This window comes from Lampetra fluviatilis, chromosome 53, assembly GCF_964198595.1.
Source record: "Lampetra fluviatilis chromosome 53, kcLamFluv1.1, whole genome shotgun sequence".
Taxonomy (NCBI): domain Eukaryota; kingdom Metazoa; phylum Chordata; class Hyperoartia; order Petromyzontiformes; family Petromyzontidae; genus Lampetra; species Lampetra fluviatilis.
The window spans coordinates 53,221-75,509 of record NC_136327.1 but is presented as its reverse complement, the minus strand read 5'-3'; the positions used below and the strand labels follow the sequence as shown (position 1 = coordinate 75,509).

Below are 22,289 nucleotides of genomic sequence, written 5' to 3'. Positions count from 1 at the left end.
CCCAAATGAAAAACATATTTGGTTATGCTGCTGCATTGGCAGTGGTGGACAAGCATAATTAACAAAAGGAAATTCATCACATTCGTCAATCACAACATTGTGCGACCTTAAAAGGAAGAATATATAATATGCGACGTTTCGGGCTGTGGTCCTTCATCATAGCATATGATTTATGGCCCTTCAGCATGACCCTTCTACACAGCACTTGATTTATGTGCTATAAAGAAGGGCAATTTCCCAAAACGTCACCTATTATATATTGTTTCCTTATAAGGCCACACAATGTCATCAAGTGAAGCAGCAAGACAACCCCAAGTTAATTGAACCATTTGAAAAAAAATAATAATCCAAAAGCAAAAGGGGTCTCCGACTCGAGCGAGATTTCAGGCATCGTTGCTCATCTTCCCTCGACACCATTGAGCCAGTGTTGAGAATGTCACGTTTCTATGGCAAGTGGGGGGGGGGGGGTGCATGAGTCTGTCCTTAGATCTGTATAGAATATTTGATTTTAAAGTGGCCTCTCTTACCTTGAACTGGCCCGCCTCTGGGTCCGTCATGTCCCAGATGGAGAAATCAACTTCCCTGTCTCCATTGGCATCGATTGTGACTCTTCCTATGACACCTGAGCACGGGTACACCACGTACAAAGTACACCACTCGCTGCGCTTAGCACCACTGCAGGCGCAACGCACACAGGGCACACGCCGTTAAGCTGATCGTACTGACTAAAAGATACAGGCAAAGGTGCGACCCTGCAATTGCCATAGTCGAACTAAAGCAGTTTAACACGTAGGCTTTTGCAGCCAATATCATCCATAATATAGGTTTTTTTGGTTGGATCGCATAAATATAAATGTGTCGTTAAACCCGCCACCACCCGACACAGCCAATTCAGCCAATTTAGTAAGATTTGTCACGTAAACAGAACGTGCCAATTCGTTACTAGTACAGCACACCGGTGTGTTGGAGAGCAAATCCACAACATTTACAATCCGAGTACGACGTTTCACCACTAATTACAACTAGCATCAAGCGTACAGCCAAATTTGTGGAGAAATCCTGTTTCGTTCCTTAAATAGAGGGATGACATAACTTGTGAGCTCTTCACGTGTGAAGGGAATGCATATAAATTACAATGTGTGTCTATTGCCGGTTGCCTTATTCATGGTAATCAACGTCATTGTGCATGAAGGTGAAGCATGCACTCGGCTCTTGTACCTCCCGTCGTCGTGTCTGCGTACTCCCCATTGGCGTATGGTGGCCTGTATAGGCATTTAACAATGTGTTATTTTATTATTCGCTTCCAAGCAGCACTAAGCCTGTAGATTTCTCTCAATTCCAATAGATTATCTAATTAGTCTTGGCCAGTAGTAACTAGTTTTGCACAGAACTTCAACATCAAATTCAATCGAGCGTCCTTGTTGGCACGTGTGTTCTGCCACTACTGACATTTGTATTTGGGAGTATTCAATATTGCTTTGGTGTTCTTTTAGTCTCATGCCCGTCATTCGTTCTGTCTGCCCAAAATATCATTTGACACAAGTGCAATTAATCCGGTACACACCTTCTGTTGATAGTTTCGGCAATACATATTTAGTACCAGATATTAGTTTCTGTATTTTATGCACCGTACCAAATCTGACTCGGATGTTTTGTTTTTACAAAAGTCTGGTTAGTTTATCAGTTACTCCCACAATGTACAGTATTTTAATAGTTTAAATTATTTGGTGAGTTTCAGCTCTCATGGAATTTGATTTGGTTTTGGCATTCAGTGGCCTGTTGATTTGTGCATCATTGTAACCGTTCAATTGCAGCCGTGCTTTAGCATGTTTAATTTCACTTCAGAACTAAAGCAGCTTGCACTTGTGAAATGAGGCCGCCAGACAAAAGGTTAAAATGCCGTTAAGTACGCAAAGGAGCCGAGCGGAACTCGGCGTGTGCACAGGAAGCCCCCCAAATAAAAGTATTCGTCAGTGTAGATTTTGCATCATGAATTGTAATTCAACACCGCCGTTGGCCAAAATCACCAACATAGCTCAAATCCCATTTGTCACCGTAAACCCAAATTACAGCTGTGAAAATGTACACTGCTGGCTGGATTGAGGCGGTGCAATGGTCAGCAGCACGACGGCCTCGCGATCCAGAGGTTACCAGTTTGATTCAATTTCCTCGCCGCACGGCAGTTGACCCAATAGGAGTGATTTCCTTAAACTCCCCTCTTCCCCCACCGCCTCAATCCACCCCGCAATGTAGATGGGTATAAAACCGCAGTTACTCATTCGGTAGGTCGCGCGGGGTGCGGTAAAGCGTGGGTGCTCTCACCTCTTCCGATATGTCTGACCAGCGTGGAAGAGTTGGCCAAAACATCTTCGACAGGGGCTCTCTGGAGCTCCATCTAGGCCTGCACCTTTAGCTTTATACAGCAAGAGCTCTGTTATCGAGCACTTTACCGTCCAGAATGCTCTATTAACCGGCATCTATCATAGACGGAAACTTTCAGATGACCGGCAAATTTCATGCACCGGCACCTTCTATTCCCAATGGATGCCTGATAAGGTCGCACTCATTACACGCAGACTGCTTGCCACAAATGAACCTCAATACCTTCCCGATGTCGTCAAGGAGCATAAACCAACATGCAAACTCCCGTCATCCTCGCAGCGTTTTTTTGGCTAACCATCGAACAAAGATGGTCACTGCATTGTGTGCTTTCCGATGCGCTTCTGCGGCCGTCTAAAACGCTCTTCAATCCAATATTAGGAAGCCACTGGAGCTATGCACTTTTAAATATAAGTTGAAAACTAATTTATTTAGAACTGATTTTTGAGTTTAGTTTTTTGTCGTTCCCCCCGCACCTCTAATTAGCTCACTTAGCTATGTACGGTGCAAAAGAAGTTTAAAATACATACTTACGTTGAACATACATACGTTGAACTCCTTTCAAACCGTCCATAGCCAACCATGCTGATTGGAGGTGCCGGGGGAAGGACAACAAACTAAATGCAACCAAAGACATTCATACATGGCAGAGCTTTAGCTTTGAACGTAGAACACAAAACTGCCATCCCTTTAATGCTCCCAACCCGAGCCTCGTCGCTCACCTATTTTTTGCCATACCATTGGCACGAAAATGGAGATGGCGAATCGCTCGGCACTCTGGTCATGCGCCGCGCACACCGCGCACGCCGCACACACCGCACCTTGAAATGTTCGGTTCCACATGTATCGCTTGAGCACCACTCCGTCTTTGAGCAGCCTTCCTGCGGTGAGGGTGTCATTAAGAGCCAACGCGTAGAGCAGAATCCCATCGTAGAAGCCAGCAGGAATGATGTTTTTCTGAAACGGTAAATATAGAAATCAAAGGAGTGTGCGCTTTGGCAGAAATGAGCGAGACCCGAAATAGAGGCATAGTCGATTTAAAAACAGACGGGTTTATTTTTTTTGCATAATTTTACACAAAAATACATGCACGTAAAGATACCTGAAATAAACATGCCAAGATATGGTTTCCTAGGATGAATATGTACAATGTTACTTTGCCATTTATGAAACGGCCAGTGAGTTTCGTGAGTTTATAATGGCCGGCGATATTAGTCTTCGCGTTGGATTAAGCAATCAAGTCGAGTCGCAGTGTTTACGCCCCGGGAGCTTGTATTAACCGAGGCACGTGAGTAAAATAGGCTGTCGAGTCCTCTAAACTCAGAGCGAGAAAAGGCATGCGCCGTTTCTCCTTGAAAACTAATTTCTTTAAAACTGCTTTTTGTGTTTAGTTTGTCGTCCTTGTCAAAATGGCGAGAGAACCCGTGAAAAGACAGCTGCCATCACTGGCCAGAGAGCCACGCTTACCAGCGAGTCGCTAGCTGTGAAGTTATACTGCTCCGGTGCTCGCCTCTTCAGCTCCTCGATGAATGTCCTGTACTCAGCGCCCTCTGGTTGCTTGTAGGTGATGATCAGAACGGACTGCGGATGCACGACAGAGGGAGGGGGGTAACAATGTCTACGATTCGTCAATAGATATATCGATTTTCTCGGGCGCAGGATCAAAGGTGATGTGGACTTCATGACGCAGCCCTGCAATTTCTCGCTCAGGCCAATGCCAGCAGAAGGGGTCTCCACTCGTGGGAGTTCCATCTATTGAGTATTAATGGTTTACTCTTCATCGCCAGCCAGTACGTCCTTGAAGAAAAGCTCAACAATAAAAAAAAATGTATTCTATCAGGCAAGGTCCACTGAGCAATATAGCTTATTGTCAGAAGCGACATGGCCACAAATGATAGCTCAACAAAGTTGCTTATCACATGCAGCCAAATGCTCAAAATGTATGTTGATTCTAAATGCGGAGGGAAAAACGGGAGAAGACAGAGAACAATCCACGCGATCACTGGGAGGTGTTAGGGTCGGGATCGAACCCACAACTTCCTGCATACCAGGCGAGGGAGTGAACGTTTCGCCACCGCGGCGACAACTGACGGAGGTGGGAGACCCACACTTGACCCCACCACGACCACACGTGACCTGCCGACTGTGTAATTCTCGCACGGGGAATTCGGGAGCCCTCATCTCTGGCCACGATGACGGTCGCACTATCCTAAGCTCGGCCAGACTTGCAACAGCGTCTAACCTCTCTGGCGGCCTTGCTGCAAATTTATAGATTTATATTCCACCCGATTATTACTATTTTTTCTACGATCAAAGTGCAAAGTGAGCACTCATGGCCGAGCCCTCTCTCAGGCCCAGTTGAAATGTTTTTACATTGTATGATTACATCATGAGCTTAATTCACAGATTCGCGGATACTGTTTTGTTCTTGTAACATTGGACTTATTCTATGGAGTCACAACACAAAAACTGCCTAAATATTTGGAGTGGCCACTGTGCCCCCCCCCATTGAACTGTATTCACTCAGCAGCAGTCAAAACGGGTTCTCCACAGTTCATCGGTAGGACGTGTGGTGGGGTAAAGCGTGGGTATTTCCTCCTCTTCCAAGACGTCTGACCAACGAGGAATAGGCCAAAAACAATTTTTAAAAATACCCTTCGGGTGGGCCTCTATAGTGCTCCCTCTCGTTGAGGCCCTTCCGCCAACAATTTAAACTGAAACTAAACAATTTATATTTTTCCAGTTAAGGTCCATTGAGTTATATAGCTTTTTCAGAAGCGACAGACCACAAATAATAGCTCAACGAAATGGCTTATCATCATGAGGAAAATTATAGCAGCCAAATACTCTACATGCATTTTGATTCTAAATGTGGAGGGAAAACCGCAGGACCTGGAGAAAAAATCCATGCTACCACGGGGAGAACATGCAAACTCCAAATATACAGGTGTCAGGGTCGGGAACAAACCCACGACCTCCTGTTTACCAGGCGATGTAGTTAACATGTCGCCATCGCGGTGCCCTCGGAGAGAGAAGGCCATTGCAGAGCTGATTTCTCAAACCTTCAATGCGCTCCCCGGTTGAAAGGAGATGGGAAATTCACGCTCGTAATCCAAAAAGCGGTTCATCCCTTCTGATTCCCTGCTGATAATGGACTCTCCGAACAGAAAGCACGACCACCCTGCAATTTTAATCCCCAGCAGCTGCAAAATTCCTCGCTGAGTCCAGACTAAGCAATACATACTCTATCACGGTATTATTATTACCGTGTTATTAATACACAACCGCGGAGATGTTCGCGGTTGTGCTGCAGAGCTTCCCGATGCATTTTCGGGTTGTAGCGCGTGTTATTGATGTCCACCGTTTCACTCCACGTGGTTGTAAATTCTTCTTCAGCAACTGGATCGAGCAGTTCCACCCTCTTCCTCGTAGGACTTATGATTTGGCGACGGTCCTACTGCTGCTGCTGTGTTGGCAATGCTGCACAAGCACACTTAACAACAATGCTCAATACTTCGATTTAAAGCTTTCGTGACTGCAGGGATTCATCTTCTTGGTTCTTTCGGTAAAGTCACGTAGAAGGGAAGTAATAAAATAATAAAAATAAAACATAATAATACGCCCTTTCCCCCCCCCTCCCAACCCAGCTTATATATATGCTCCAAGCACGTGTGCTGTTTCATTCAGACGCTGTCGCCTCGACAGACCTGGCTTCACCTGAGGACGGCTGCTTGCGTTGTGGCCGAAACGTCGTGAGAATTATTTTATTATGTTTTATTTTTATTATTTTATTACTTCCCTTCTACGTGACTTTACCGAAAGAACCAAGAAAATGCTCAACACATTAATCAATCTTGACATAAGGCTTTCGTGACTGCTTGTGTTGTGATCGAAACGTCGTAGTTTTTTTTTTTGTTGAACCTATCTACGTGACTTTACCGAAAGACCCAAAGAATATGACATTCGTCAATTATAACCCTGTGGCCTGAAAAGAAAAAAATATAATCTGGTGACATTTTGGGCTATGGCCCTTATTCATGGCACATAAACAAAGAGGCCAGAGAGATGGAGTGAATAATAAGTGTTTGAACACCGCACTTAGCACCTTGTGGCCTAATGAGAATTTGTTTTGTTTTCCGACGACCCGTTTTAAATGGGCATACAGAAGCTCTATGCATCTTCCTCGATCGTACAGCGGTCAACTCAGGTGGGGGCCCCAGGACCGGGTTCAGATACCACCGTAGTGGATTCAACTGAATCGCAGACGTACTCTTTGGAGGAAACACATTTATTGACACCAACACATTAACACAAAGGGGTTACTGCCCCTTTTCCAGATAACCTATGGTGGTGGGCCACCAGGCTAACTACGCTAGTTACTGGGAGTAGCTGCAACGGACAGGACCCTGACTTGGGTCCTCGTCCACGTGTTAGTGACTTTTTCTTGGACGTAGAACGTAGATCGTAGATCTTCAAATGACGGCAACAACGCAGAGCCCCGGTCCCTGTGGGGACCCAGTTTATATGCTCCAGGTCGTGGCTGGCCCCGCCCTTGGCCACGACCACCTTCGAGAAACCTCTTGTCGTTTCTGGACCCTTCCCGTAGGATCTCACCCTGACACGTGACCACCCCCTAGCCCCCACCTGGGGCCCCTGTGTAGATCTTACCGGTCACGTGCCTTCCAGGGTCAACCAGAGTGCCATGGCCTAGGGCAGGGGTCGGCAACCAAAATAACAAGAAGAGCCATTTCTTTCCAATTCGGTACAAAATTCAGTATTTCAAGAGCCGCAATGCATCTGAGTACATACTGTACATACGTACATATCGTCAAGAAGCAGCCCGTAAAGAGCCGCATGCGGCTCCGGAGCCGTAGGTTGCCGACCCCTGGCCTAGGGTAACCTCATCCCATGGCTGACACTCTCACACTCCCTCCTGTAGGAGTCAGCGTGGTGCCACTGCGCTATCCCAGCGCTCACCGAGCCCCCTCTGGGGCTGGTACTACACCCACCTACGGGGTGTCCGCGATGGTGATGCATCGCACGCCGTGCCTCGCTAGAGCCGCATTACACAGCAACATTCACGATGTCGCTACATACGTGATGTCCGCGATGCAAGTACATCGCACGCCGTGCCCCTCTAGGGCCAGCACCACACAGTGACATCCGCACAATGCGCCAGGATAGCTGCGTCACCACTCTCCCAAGAGTTGAATCACTCGAATAACGTTGGTATAAAAATGTGTTTGGTTCTTTGTGTGCATAAACAATCGATTTGCCGGAAAATGAATTCCAAAGAATAGCAATGGTCACCCCCTACTGGCAGACTGATAGCCGCTTGCAGGCCACGTGCTGAGTCACATTGTGTCACGCAGGGGCAGCTGCTACTAGGGGTCCCCTCGGCTAGATCACATTGCAATTATCGTCCCCTACTGGCAGACTGATCCCAGTTTGCAGGCCAGGTGCTACCAAGTCACCTTGCCCCACACAGGGACAGCTGCCACTGAGGGTGCCGATTCGAACGTTTACGATTGTGATGTACGACTCTTTGGGTTGCCGCAGCACCGAAGCAAACGCCATGCAAATGTAATTTTATTTTTTGTAAAAGTGATCTATCATCTAGCACCTCATTCGATGCCCACAGGGGAAGTTATTCTTTTTCACAACATCTCTGTGTGATCCACACGAAACCCTCCACATCGCTGGCAAGAGGGTGCATTGCAGGATGCAAAGAGAGTGCTGCGGAGGGCCCAGAGGGTCCCCAAGGGTCCCCGCCGCAGAGAGAAGCGATGGCGTGCACCTGGTAGGCCTTTTTGGCGACGGGGTCGTTGGCGTCGCCGCGGTGCCAGGGGGGTCGTGGCATGCCCTGGGCCCCCACCAGGCTCTCGCCATAGAGGTCCACGTAGATGAAGGCGTAGTTGTCGAGGGAGAGGCCCACGTAGAGCGCATGGATCATCAGGCGCCGGAAGTCGTCCGCCCTGCAGGAGAAGTAGATCACTGCAACGACACGACGGGGGGCCCGCGTGAAACAACTGTCCGTAGCAGCAGCTGGCACGGAATAACGTTGGGAATTGAGCTCACTTTGGTATTCGCGCCATTCCTATTGCTGTCGCAAAAGTAGGACTTGCCTTTCACAGATGCAGTCTTTGGCAGTTTCGCAGGAAAGTGCCGTTGTTGTTTTTTTAGCTGGGCGATGGTGGCTATGCACGTGGCCTTGAATCCGGCACTGTGAGGGTGAGGATTTGTGTGGATTGCACACAGACGTTGTGAAACTCCGAGAACCCTATGAAGGCACGGCACACGAGGGGGTGGGTGGCCAGCACCACACCTGGCCGCCTTTGTCGCCCGAGTGGCGATGTTCACACACTGCACCGGGTACTCAGTCGACCTAGGGGAGGTCCAGGACCGATGCAGACAATTTTCACTCGTGTTGGCTGTGAGCGAGAATCGAATCCGGGTCGCCGGGTTCGTAGCGCAGCGCGGTAACCGTGACACTACCGTGGCCGTTCTCATTGCACACGTACAGACTTCTGATTTCCTTTGTTGTGCATATTTCTCTACGGGGCATTAAGGAGATGTATGCAGCCAAGGTGCCCCCCTCCCCCCCATGAACAATAGACGTGTGCGTCGTAAGTGGAGCTCTTAGTGCGTGCTTTGTGTACGCGCATAACAGTCTGCACAGAGTGTTTTAGCATCTGTAGAGCTCTCGTAAGTATTGTGCTCACGACTCGTAAGGTGCCAGTGAGTACCGTATGTGCAATACATACCGTGTAAGAGTACACGCACATCCCTTCTCCCAGTGTGTATCCCGCTGAATGATCAGGGCTTCCCTCAATGCCACGTGGGTCATGGGGGTCATTTTAACATATTTCACCGTGCTGGTCAGTGCGAGTTGGAGACGGGCATTGAGCATATAAACGTGGCGCCATAGAAGCACACTACAACAACGGAATTCATACTCTTTGGTTCTTTCAGTAAAGTCACGTAGAAAAATAATAATAGATCACGACGTTTCGATCGCCACACAAGCAATCGTCCTCAGGAGGAAGAACCAAAGAGTATGAATTTCGTTGTTGTAGTGTGCTTCTATGGCGCCACGTTGATGTGCTCAATGTCCGTCTCCTCAGGAGGACGATCGCTTGTGTGGCGATCGAAACGTTGTTATCTATTATTATTTTTCTGCGTGACTTTACCGAAAGAACCAAAGAGTATGGATTCCTGCAGTCACGAAAGCTTCAAATCAAGAACGGAATTTACCACACCGCCCAATGCTGCCCATCGCTTAGCCCAATTGCCCTATGACCAAATCCTTTGGAATGAATTTGTCACAGGCAATTGGGCTGGGTGCATATTGCAGATTTAGATATAGGGAGCTCAGCATGGATGACTCAAAATCCCGGGCAACAGGTTGTTGTTATAGGCAGCAGCTCTACTTGGACATACACATACTGTCTTCGTTCTTATGAAAATAATAAATTGATGATTCAAGGCAGAGTGATTTCCCTGCTGCTCAAATATGCATTGAGGCATTGGTGCTTATCTCCAATTTACAGCCCTGCAGATGCCGGTGGTGGAAATTCCACATTAATATGACTGGGGTGAGTCTTCCCATAGTTGATTTATGAAGATGTATACTTTATGGGGCGGGGAGTATCAGACTGATCTGATTAAATAAAGAGGAAACAAAGAATAGGAAGGACTGCTTTTGAAAAAGTTACTTTCATCACGAAATAGAATTTTAACTGAAGAACACGTTTTCAACCAGTGCGCATTGCCAGCTGTGCAGGACGGTTCAGAAACGCTCGCAAAGAAGGAAGTCAAACACAATTAGAAAATTATGCAAGCACGCGCGGAGAGATGCACGCTTGGAAGTTGACTGACAGAAGTTCAAGTTTACTTTGTTTAACTAGGTGAAAACATTGGAGACCAGGATAGTCTCATTTGCCAGAATAACCTGGGACATTAATCTGGCAGTAGGAGGTAATGATTGCTGCTATGTGTGCATTATCCCATTTTAGTGATTTTAGAATTTGACTTCGGCAGACCCGGGCCTACTCTTGCGAATATTTGATCTTACACTGTGAAGCAGATGGCATGTAGTATTATTTCCGTTATCACACACCGAAGTATTATAAACTAAAACTGTAAAAAAGATCGTTTTTATTTTATCAGGCAAGGTTCACTGAGCTTTGTAGCTCTTTTTCAGAAGCGACCTGGCCACAGATGATATCTCAATGAAGTGGATTATAGTGTGGAATTGTATAGCAGCCAAATACTTTAAACGTGTGATGTTGATTCTAAATGTTAATCAGGGCGACTGCTGGATTCGAACCGTGAACCTCTGAATCTGATTTTAACAGATGTACAGTAGGAGCCGGTCAGAAAGCTACAACAACAAACAATACAAAAACAAGATCGCAGTGCAAAGTATAGGAAAGGTAAGAAAATCACCAAAAAATTACCTGAACAATTTTTTTCACACCGACTTTCACGACCAATATGAAAATATTCAAAAATCTTTCTTATAATATTTTTTTTTACCAGGTAAAGCCCACTGAGCGATAAGCTTCTTTTTCGGAAGCGACCTGGCCACAAATGATAGCTAAACGAAGTAGCTTATGATCATGTGAAAATTTATGGATTGTGGAATCACAACACTGCAGTTTTAGTGTCGGCCTTCAACCTTCAGCAGTGGATAGACAATGGCTGCCAATGACGCTTGATGGCGGTGTCTATTGAAAGGCCTGCATGCATTGCGGACAATGGCATACTGTGAGGGTGTGATCAACATCGTGATGAAACGAGCGGAACGCATCACTTTGGCGACTCGCCCCCGGCGGCAATGGAGTTATAGGCACGACTTTGCCAACAATCTGATTACAAGGAGATGCTCGCTAATGCGGGAGTTGGCACCAACCTTCTCAACAAATTTCAAATGGACTAATCATCGCGTCACGGAGCCAAGGATGGAAACAGCTGCTGCATTTAAAGGCCGATTTGCAAGTCCCCGTTGACCAAACATTGACAGGTAAAGGTGCATTACTGCAATTTCTTGCTCATGCCACTGCTGGCAGAAGAGGCCTTCCACTAGACAGAGCGCCTCTCGAGTGGGCATTTTTTCACTGCTCGTCCACGCTGGCCAGACCTTCTTTAAAGAGGTGAGAATACCCACAGTTTACCCCACCACACGCGCGACTTGGTGACTGACTAACTGTTGTGAACCCATCAATTCCGCTGAGGTGGACAAAAGTCAGCAGGAAGAGTTTCAGGCACAGCAATACCCCGATTTACGTTTCCTCCTTTCACGTCGTGTCACAAATACGTCGTCACTTTAGTAGCACCGCCCAGTGGCGTAGCTAGGATAATTTGCGCCCGGGGACGAACTATAAAATTGGCGCTCCCCCCCGTTTAATCACATACCAAAATGTAATTACATGACATGTCGGCTGTGTGTGGCGGGATATATAAACTTTTAGGTTGAGGTGTATATTTGTGCAGCCGTTTCAGGCTGCCGCGCCCGCCGCAATAAGTTATAATGTAACGTTGTAAGCCTCATTTTGGCGCCCCTTTACCTTGGCGCCCGGGGACATATGTACCCCCCTGCCCCCCCCCTAGCTACGCCTCTGGCACCGCGCCCTGATTAGAGTCGCCTCAGCCCCACACTTACGTCGCTCACGGCACCGTCCGTCCTTTCTCGTGTCTGCCGCCTCTCAGCCTTCGCCTCCGCCACCACCTGCCCTGTACACGAACGACTTTGCGTCGCGCGTAAAAAAATTACTGTATTGCAGAGTACAATACATGATTTATGTATTTTGGCTATTCATAGTGTACTTTATCTTGTTGTACCCTGTATATTTTGTGTTTAAGTTTACTGCAGTGCACTAGTAATTTAATAAATGTATTTATGTATGTTGAACTTCTTTCGCGGGACAAGGACAACAAACTGAACATTTAAAGCAGTTCTAAAGAAACGAGTTTTCAATCTAGATTTAAAATTGCTTAATGTCACGTTGTGAGTACACGTAGGATTAAGATGCGCGCGTTCACATCGCTTTCACCATACCCTCCGTTGCGTTTGTTTGACTCGTGTGGAAACATCGCTTTGATTTACGTCGTTTCGATATTCGTCATCGCACCTTTCAGGAACGCATCCCCGACCTAAACTATTCCAGAAAACCAATCGCCACCCCCCAGAGATGGAATGGGATTGCAAGCCAGTGCCAGCGTGCCTACCATTACGACAAGCAGCACTGCAAACATTGATGCACGGCGTTAAATGAGGCATACAAGGAACAATCGTGCGTGCGCTCTCCAAAAATGTGCCCTCGTCTCCACACCGAGTGGGCGAATGAGACTAAACAGCGAGCATGGTTGAGCAGCGTTCATCGCCTTCACCAAGGGGCACAACTGGACTGGTACACTGAAGTTAAAACGGAAACAAAACACGTCGGGCCAAGAGTTTCATTTTTTTTCTTTGCACTTATTCGGGTAAAAAACACACGGCCAGAAATGCGCATTTGCGGACCTCAGCGATCCAGCTGGTGGCTTGCACGCGTTTATTTTCTGGACGGTCTATTTATTTATTAAATTAAAACCCATCACTCATCATTGGGGTTGTGTTGGGTTATGAAAACCATGACGTCGTTGATTACAACACCGCCGCGTAACCCCAGCCCTACCCCCACCCAAAAACAAACACATCTCCGATTAATGCCTCTATTTGGTGATGCATTCAATAACCCAAGACCATACGAATGTCATAATTAGATGGAATCACAAAGGTATAGTAATAGTTTATCGCGCCCTTTCTCGATCCACTGCTGCATGAAGGCCTCCCCGCGGCCGCGTGTTCATCTTGAGAGTGGTTTGACGAGAGACGTCGCCGTGCAGCCAGTCGGTACGGGTCGGCGCACTGGTCGTGGTGCACCAGCACCGTGTCAGATATCGCCGCTAACCGCCGATGTTCTATATGTATGTATGTTGAACTTCTTTCGCATCGTACGTAGCCAACAGTGCTAATTGGCCATGTTTGCCATGGCCGGTAATTCAACTTAGGTTACCTGGTTCGCTGCACGACAGAGGAATGATAAATAATGAATTAAACCCAATTAAAGTGTCTCACGTTTGTTTGCTTCTAAATCGGAGGAGCATTCACAAGGGTGTGTAATGTTCGCCCATTCCAGCTGAATCTATACATGCTACCTTTAAAAGTTACTTTAAAATCCTGTACTAGGAAATAAATAAGCAGTAAATATGCCTCCTTCACATAACTGTCCTGCCACACAAAGAAAATATGAACTTATTTATTTCACACATCCCATTGGCCACACAGAATTCATTCTGGGACTGCCTAATTTCAGAAGCATTTGTTCAAAACAAGCAAATCTCCGGACCGGTTTCAACATTCAACGTCTCATCAGCAGAGTCCGGCTTGCTTAAACTAATGCCGGGCACACTGCCAAATGTTCACAGGCAAGGCTCCTTCCTCTCTAATACAAACGGGTCCTAGATGGCTTTCAAATTCGATAAAGCACAACACTTCCTCTCGCTGTCTGTTTCATGGCCCTGTTGATGACATCATAACAAACAAAACGTGAAATTGCTATCTCGTTTTTTTCCAGCTGCGGCGCAGCATTCAGTAGAGCAAGAGTCATCTTAGTGTGACTTCTTTACCTTTTTGTTGTAAAAGCCGTCACTCAGTGCTCACACTGATCATTATTCCACCAAACAATTTATTTTTGCGTGTGAGGCCGAATGCTGCTGAATTGCAAATCATTGTGCTATTAAGAAGCCAATGATGCTATGCACTTTAAATCTCGATTGAAAACAAATTCCTTTTCAACTGATTTTTGTGTTTAGATTGTTGTCCTTCTCCCGCACCTCCAATTAGCACGGTTGGCTACATACGGTGCAAAAGAAGTTCTACATACATACATGCACGCACTCGAATACACTGGGGGGTTTTTGTGTCTCTGTTGTTGAGCAAAAAGCGCAACACACCAAGCGGCCAGCAACAAACAGCACAATGGAAGGTGGAAGAGATACGAGTTAATCTGTTCATTGAATTGACAAAGACCATATAAACATTTGGGAAAGGAGATGATGGCAGGGAATTCCAAAGTGGAGCGGTGCGAGAGAAGAAGCAGGAAGAGAAGTGAGGTGACCTGTAGTGTGGCGAATGGGTGGGTGAATGTGTGAATGAGTGAGTGACTGCATGTGTACAGTGGTTGAACACAGTGTTATGGATGAGACGAAACAGTTTGGTAGACCAATAAGTCCTCAACATGGGTGGAGGAATCAACGAGTGACGTTCACGGGAACAGCAACCATGGTAGCAGCGATATAAGAGTGCTAAGGGGGAAATTGACCGCCCAGTGAGTGAGCGATTTACTGGAGTGAATCAGTGAGTGCTGGATCATCAATCAACTTGACTGCTCTCTGCTTATAATTGTATCATGCAGAGTGAGATGAGTAACTAGGAGCTGTGCGCACCACCCCAGATGTAACCACACACGGTACAGACTGTGGAGCGACTTATTCAATGCCACTGCACTGCATTCCTATGAACCCTCGTGCGTAATCTTTGGGGGAGTTTTAAACTGTATTCAGCTTGGACGCTGGCTTTATTAAAGACATATTGCCGTTAACACAGTCCACGCTCGCCAAAATACTACGCGGTGGAAATGTCTTTTGCTTTTGTTTCTGATTGGGTCCAGTGAGCGGGGCTGTTGGCTTTTCGCTAGGGATCTCACTCTGCAAACCACGGTCCTCCAGGGAGGAGCGGGAAAGTGGTGACCCAAGCACAATGTAAACACAAACACACACGCGAGCTTGGGAGGATGCAGCGCTTCAGAAAACAACCATTTACCGCATCCTCCGCATTATAAGACGGCACGTCTCCCACCCCACCACCCAACTCCCTGTATTTTAGGGCAAAAGACACGGGGGGTGAGTCTTATGATCCGGTCACAAATGTATTGCTAGTGTCATTGTGGAGCAAAGAACAAAACAATAAGCAGACAATAATAATAGTATCATTAAGCAGACAATACGCCACCTTCCCATAGCTGTCTCTACACGTAAACTAATCGACGTTTCATCTATATGTATACTGTACTTATCGAGAACCCATGGCTCTGCAACAAAAGCTAAGAGACAGCTGTCATTGGTCATGCTCTTCCCACAACCGTCCTGTACTCCAAGCACAACCACTAACATTAGGGGTGCCACGGTGGCGAGATGTTAACTACCTTACCTGGTATCCAGGAGGTCGTGGGTTCCATCCTGACCCTGATGCCTGTATATTTGGAGTTTGCATGTCTCTCTCCCCGTGGTCACGTAGATTTTTCTCTGGGTCCTCCGGGTTTTCCCTCCACACTTGGAAACATGCGTTTACAGTATTTGGATATTATACATTTCCACGTGATTAGCCACTTCCTTGAGCTATCATTTGAGGCCAGGTCGTTTCTGAAAAAGAGCTATATAGCTCAGTGGGCCTTATTTTGTCAAATAAAATATAGTTCGTTTGATCAGCTTTTTTATGTACGAGTAAAACGCCGAGATAATATGTATTGTGATTGGTATATTATCTTTGATTTAATATTCTGGCGAAAGAATTACATTAATAGGAGCACAAATTGAAAAGTTAGAGCGATGCTAAAAAAGTCGTCAGACTTCTGTATTCATTAATCCCACATCTTCTATGACATAGTTGTTGCTCAGTTTGATTCTTTGTATGTGTTTTATGTTTGACAACATATTACAAAACCGTGTTAATGTACCAATTATCGACAGCATTTTCAATAATTTTCTAGAAATAAAATGTGTTTTACTTTGTTGCAAATTTTCAAGTAAGTTATAAATCATAAGTTTTATTCTTGGCAATATAAAATAATGTATACGTTGATTGTTTGCAATATAAATTAATCATGTGCTTATTGGTAATAAAAAAAGTCATTTATGTTTGACAATCGAGGACATTGTGCATTCTTGGAGGTCCGTGTGTGGTTGATGGGATATGGAAACAAAAACTTTGTTTTGGTTTTGTGCAGAGGGCCGGATATGGGAAGAGAGACGTGTTTTGTTTGTTTATTTTACACATTTGTGAATGATTTGCAAGTTTTAAAATGCATCCTTTATTGGTGTTTTCGTATTTACATTAAGGGGGCGGATAGATATCAACGGTGCGTAGTCATCAGGTATGAAAAGGGTTAGGGGCCTCAAAAGAAACGCGACGAAACCAAATCCCAGATTCACACACAGCACTGCCTTTGGCGCTATTCTAAATTGTTAATTTCCGCTCTAACCAACAGCTTCCTCGATTAAAATGTTTTCCGATGGACAGATGGCTCCTCTTCAGTGGAACATCCCGGTGTATTGTGTTACTGCGGGAGTAATTTGCCCACTTTGAAAGAAACCTGCAAGCCATTATGATGCATTAGCCACATGAAGGCACTTCTCTTAGAGGCTCAGGCGGCAGAGCACATTGGCTCTATCAGGAGCGATAAGGGGAAATCCTGTTAGGGTGTTGGTGGACACGGGAGCATCAGTCACCATCATTTACACACTTGTGCTCAATATGTTACCTACAGCTAAACGTTGCCTAGAACCGGTTTACAGTAAATTTGTCGCGGCAAACGGCAGTAGCTTGGGAATTGTCGGTAAAGTAAAAACGGAATCTGCATAGGAGAAATGTGTTTATCGGGCCCTGTATTGGAATCTTCGTCCCAAGCAGTATCATGCTTATTGGGAACCGATTATTTAAGTTAGCTAACCATTAAAATACCAATGGACCATGGCTGTATAGAGACGCCGTCGAGAGGACGGATATATTTTGTGCAACCTGACAAGGAGACAGGGAAGGCCGCCAGAGTACACGCCCTGGTGGGGGAGTCGATGACGATTCCGCCGCTAGCACAGGTGTTGGTCCCTTTGCTATATTGCATCGCCATTAATTACCTAATGCGGGGATGCGCTGACTATAGTGTCACCACTGGGACCAACGATGAGTCGGCATTCATTAGCAGCGGCGGACACCTTTTAAGACCGAACCAACGATTGTGTATACAAGTTTTAAACACATCAGAGCGGGCAATTGCACTGCAAGATGGGACAGTAATAGCCCAGATTTCCCCAGCAAGTGTAATACAGGAGGTTGAAGTAGTTGCGACTAAATAAAGTTACGATAGCGGACGTGTATCCCCTGAAGTGTATTGATGACTCACTGGACACATTGGCAGGATGATGAATCCAAATTAAAGACGTCTTTTCAGACACCGCAGGGATTGTTTCAATTTAATTGCCTCCCAATGGGATTGCTTACTGCACTGGCAACATTCCAACGCCTCATGAAGCCAGGACTGTCGGGCCTACAATGAGAGATATGAGATATGTTTAGATGATGTCATTGCATTTATTAGGTCGTTTGAGAACACCTGGTGAGATAACGACAAGTTTTCTTAAAGGAGCCAGCTGCTAGACTGAAACTGAAACCATCAAAATGTAATTTTGTAAAGTTCTATTAAATATTTGGACATGTGGTCAGCGGCAAGGTGGTAGCAACAGACCTTGAGAAAACGTCTGCCATAGAGATTTGGCTGACACCCACTTCGGTATAGGAAGTGTGATGATTCCTAGGATTTGTTTGGTACTATCGCATATTTGTACCCCGGTTCGCTATCGTAGCAAACCATTGGACGCCCTCACATCAAAAGGCGTGCGATTCCGGTCGGGAAGAAAGAAGAATTGACCTTCCAAGCACTTCATTCAAGGTTGACTAATGCTCCCGCACTTGCAATATATGGATGTTTCACTACCGTTCGTTATAGATACTGATGCTCGTGATGTCCGTATAGGTGCTGCGTTGTCACAAATACAAGGGAACATGGAAGCGGTAATTACGTACGGGAGTCGCGTGCTTTCCACTGCAGAACAACGCTACTGTGTGACTCATAGAGAACTCCTGGCAGTGGTAAGATGTGTCACGTTGTTTTGGCCCTACCTATACGGCCGCCGGTTTACTGTGCGGACCGATCATGCGACATTAAAATTCTCGCTAAGAATGGATCAACCTTCAGGACAGACGGCGAGGTGGATTGAAAAACTCCAGGAATACTTTTACAATGTCACACACAGGAAGGGTACCCGTCATTGTAATGCCGACACATTATCAAAGTTACCGTGCAAACACTCGTGTACATGTACAATGGGAGCTGCCCGGTGTAAACCGACCCTCCCTGACTCACCGGGACAGGCAATGTCAATAAATGCAGGAACATATGAAAATGATGTACCGCCTGTAGATCATGATCTCGGGCTGATAAGGACTGAATGGATCCGACTACAGGAAGATGATGACTCACTGGAGTCCGCTGCACAAGCAGCTAAAAATTGCCAAGCAGGGGCGCCATTTGTAAAATGGCGAGGCCTTCTGATGAGGTGGGACACTAGAATGTAGTGCCGTTGCCTGGTGATATCCACCCCCTACAACAGCCGTTGTTATTAGAAGTGCATTCTGAACAACTTATGCACTTGGGCCACCGTAAAACATTGCTGACGATGTGCGAGAGTTGGTAAATCGTTGCCAAGATTGTACAAAAAGGAAACCTTTCCAACCCATACAGCCTCCCTTGCAGTCGATCGCAGTATCAAGGGTCAATGAGCGGATGGAATTGGATATCCTGGGTCCATTCCCTATAACATCAAGAAGAAATACATATTTGTTTGATAGGATGGAGTATTGCACTCGTTGACACGTCGCATGGCCACTACCGGATCAGATGGTTGTGACTATAGCAGAGGCCTTTCTCCATGGGTATGTATTGAACAAAGCCCCCCCGCCCCCCCCAGAGAAACTTCTCACAGACCAGGGTCAACATTGTTCTGCTAAACTGTTGCACGATGTCTGTGACATCATGGGCACTAAGAAAATTGGAACTTTACCGTACCACCCTCAGTGTGAATGACAAGTGGAATGGCTTAACCGCACGCTGTCCGCAATGTTGTGCCATGTTGTCACGGATGATCAGACAGACTGGGACTTACACATCCCAGGGGTCCTAGGGGCATACCGTAGAATGCCACACGCATCGACCAAGCTTTCCCCCTTGTTTTTGATGTACGGGAGGGACCCAGAGCCGCCTATTGAAGATCAACTGGTGGCTCTCCCTGCAAAATCGGTTTCGTGGCCAGCCTCCCTCAGGCTACCACAAGAAAGGCTGCAAAAGCTCGTGAAGTCGCTATAGCGGAGTCTGGCAGATTGCAATCAGCGAATGAACGCATGCAACAAAAAAAAACAGCGGCATTGCCTTTCGATCAGGGGGATCGGGCCTGGTTACACTGTCCTCAGGTCCGGATGGGCATGTCAGCTAAGCTGGACCATCCCTGGCAGGGTCCTATAGAGATTGTCCAAGTTATCTACCCGCAAAGTGTACGCATCCAGATGGGATGCTGGTGATGGGTGATCCATCTGAGCCGCTTAAAACCCTATAAGGAACCACCGACACAAGGTGTCATTCAGGTTCAGAAAGGCCGGGTCCGGGGGTGTAGTGACGAAAGCCCGGGACAAAGGCATCCTCCTCCAGAAAATACTGCTCCCGTACTGTCTTCCACTCTTCTCAGGAACGTCCACAATGAAGATCAGTAGGATGGGGGAGGTCGATGGAGTCGCCTGGATGGGTGTGTCATTCCATCACACACACACATTGATGAATGGCAGTGGATGTCAGAGTACCCATTGGATTGTGTATTGCCTTGTGTTAACAGGGTAGTTAATGTAAAGGTTAGTTTAGTTGACCGTACCTGCGGTAAGCAGTGATAATATTTGATCATTCTGCCTTCCCCCCTTGCTTTCCATGTCCCCAGGGAAGATTCTACTTTCTGCCCTGCCTCCTCCCCCCTTCTCTCTCCCCCCTACGCCCATTTCAAACCTTTATAAACAGTTGTCTTTAGAAGCTAACCCCCATTTTCCTGATGACGACCGCTTGTGTTGCAATCGAAACGTTTTTTTTTGTTATTTTTGTTATTTCTTTGAACCTATCTACGTGACTTTACTGAAAGACCCAAAGAATAAGTCTGCAATTACCACACGTACTTATGGTGAACATGCAAAACATCATTTGAAGCTTTCGTGACTGCAAGGATTCATACTCTTAGGTTTTTTCGGTTAAGTCACGTAGGTAAAAATTAAAAATAAATAATAAAAATAATAGAAATAATAATATAAAAAAATAATAAATCACGACGTTTCGGAGGCAACACAAGCTTCCTTCATCAGGTGTAAAAAGGCACAGCAAAATAACTGTAGTGGGAGTTATTTGTGATGGGGCATTAATATATAGGGTAAAAGGAGGGGGGAGGAGCCAAGGGGGACGGGTGCAGGATGGGGAGTGGGTTTGGGGTGTGGGTGGACCCAGGAAGGTGAAGGTGGAGCCAGGAAGGTGAAGGTGGTAATAAAGGGTGGCGAAATGGAGGTGGAGGGAGGACGAGGTGCAAGATGGGGGGGGGGTTGGGGTGTGGGTGGAGCCAGGAAGGTGAAGGTGGTACAGAGGCATAGGACACATCCATGCGGACGTAGCAAGAGCTGAAATAGCCACTATTCTTAAGAATGCTAAGAAACCCACTAGCAAAATTAGCAAAAACGAACGCTTTGAACTCGCGAACTTAAAAAAAGAGATGATATAGTCATCCTCTCGGCCGACAAGGGCAATGCCACGGTTATCATGGATAAAGGCTCATACAACAATACAATCCTGGACCTACTCAATGATGGTAGTTACTCCAAAATTAAAAGTGATCCTACTAACAGCCTAACGACAAAAAACAACAAGATCATCACGAGTTCGACTTCCCTAATTGAACTAACCAAACATCCCTCCTTAAAACCATCAGCTGCAAGACCTCCCAGATTCTATGGTCTTCCCAAGATCCATAAAGAAGGCACCCCACTACGGCCCATAGTGTCCACGATCAACTCTCTTACCTACAAACTAGCCCGTTTTCTATCAGATACTCTGCTCCCCTTCACTGGCAAGACCTCTTCAGCAGTCCTTAACTCAACCCAATTTGTCTCTATGGTCAAGGACATGGTACTGACAATATCCTCGTCAGTTTTGATGTGGTATCTCTGTTTACCAAAGTCCCAGTGCCTGACACCTTAACAATAATTGAAGACTTGGTCCAACATGGACTGAACTCGGATATACCTGTGCTGGTTAGGCATTGCCTCACCAACACTTACTTTACCTGGAATGGCACATTCTACAAACAGAATGAGGGTACCCCTATGGGCTCCCCCTTGTCACTAGTGATAGCCAATGTGTTCATGGAAAAGTTTGAATCAGACGCCATCCAGACGTCCACCCTACATCCTTCCCTGTGGAAGAGATATGTGGATGACACTTTCGTCATTTGACCACATGGCCTCCCAGCATTGAACCATTTCCTGAACCACGTCAATCCCAGGCACCCATCCATCAGATTAACCATGGAAGTGGAGAAAGATGGCAAACTACCATTATTGGATGTTTTGTTTGAGAGAAGACCTGATGGATTCTTGAGAAATTCTGTCTACAGGAAGGCCACCCATACAGATTCCTACTTGAAACCTGATTTCCACCACCCGGCTCAAAATAATTATCTCATCAAAACACTATACCACAGAGCTCATCGCATCTCTGACCAACACCACCTGGCCAGTGAATTAAAACATGTACATTTGGCCCTCAAGATGAACGGATACTCTGACCGCACTATCCGCCAAGCTGTTTCTCCCACCATACAAAAACAACCACCTGAAACTCCGATCAAAACTATCACGTTGCCATACATAGCAGGCGTGACCAAAAAGATCTCCAAAATTCTAAACAAACATAAGATCCAAGTCCGATTCAGTACAGTACATTAAATCCGTGATC

At 46.2% G+C, this 22,289-nt stretch overlaps 1 protein-coding gene across 3 annotated transcripts in view; it reads right to left on the bottom strand.

Annotated features, from left to right (window-relative positions):
- LOC144949219 (atrial natriuretic peptide receptor 1-like) overlaps positions 1-22,289 on the bottom strand; it is a 92,452-nt gene that overhangs the window by 54,607 nt on the left and 15,556 nt on the right. For all 3 annotated transcript variants that reach the window (XR_013640257.1, XM_078879107.1, XM_078879106.1), the window contains exons 2-5: positions 8,177-8,373; positions 3,847-3,960; positions 3,201-3,336; positions 528-622 (exon numbers count right to left, since the gene is read on the bottom strand). Coding sequence is in view for 2 of the 3 variants with exons in the window: in XM_078879107.1 (XP_078735233.1) it covers positions 528-622; positions 3,201-3,336; positions 3,847-3,960; positions 8,177-8,373 (542 nt within the window). In the remaining variant the exon portion in view is untranslated. The remainder of the gene's footprint in view (positions 1-527; positions 623-3,200; positions 3,337-3,846; positions 3,961-8,176; positions 8,374-22,289) is intronic.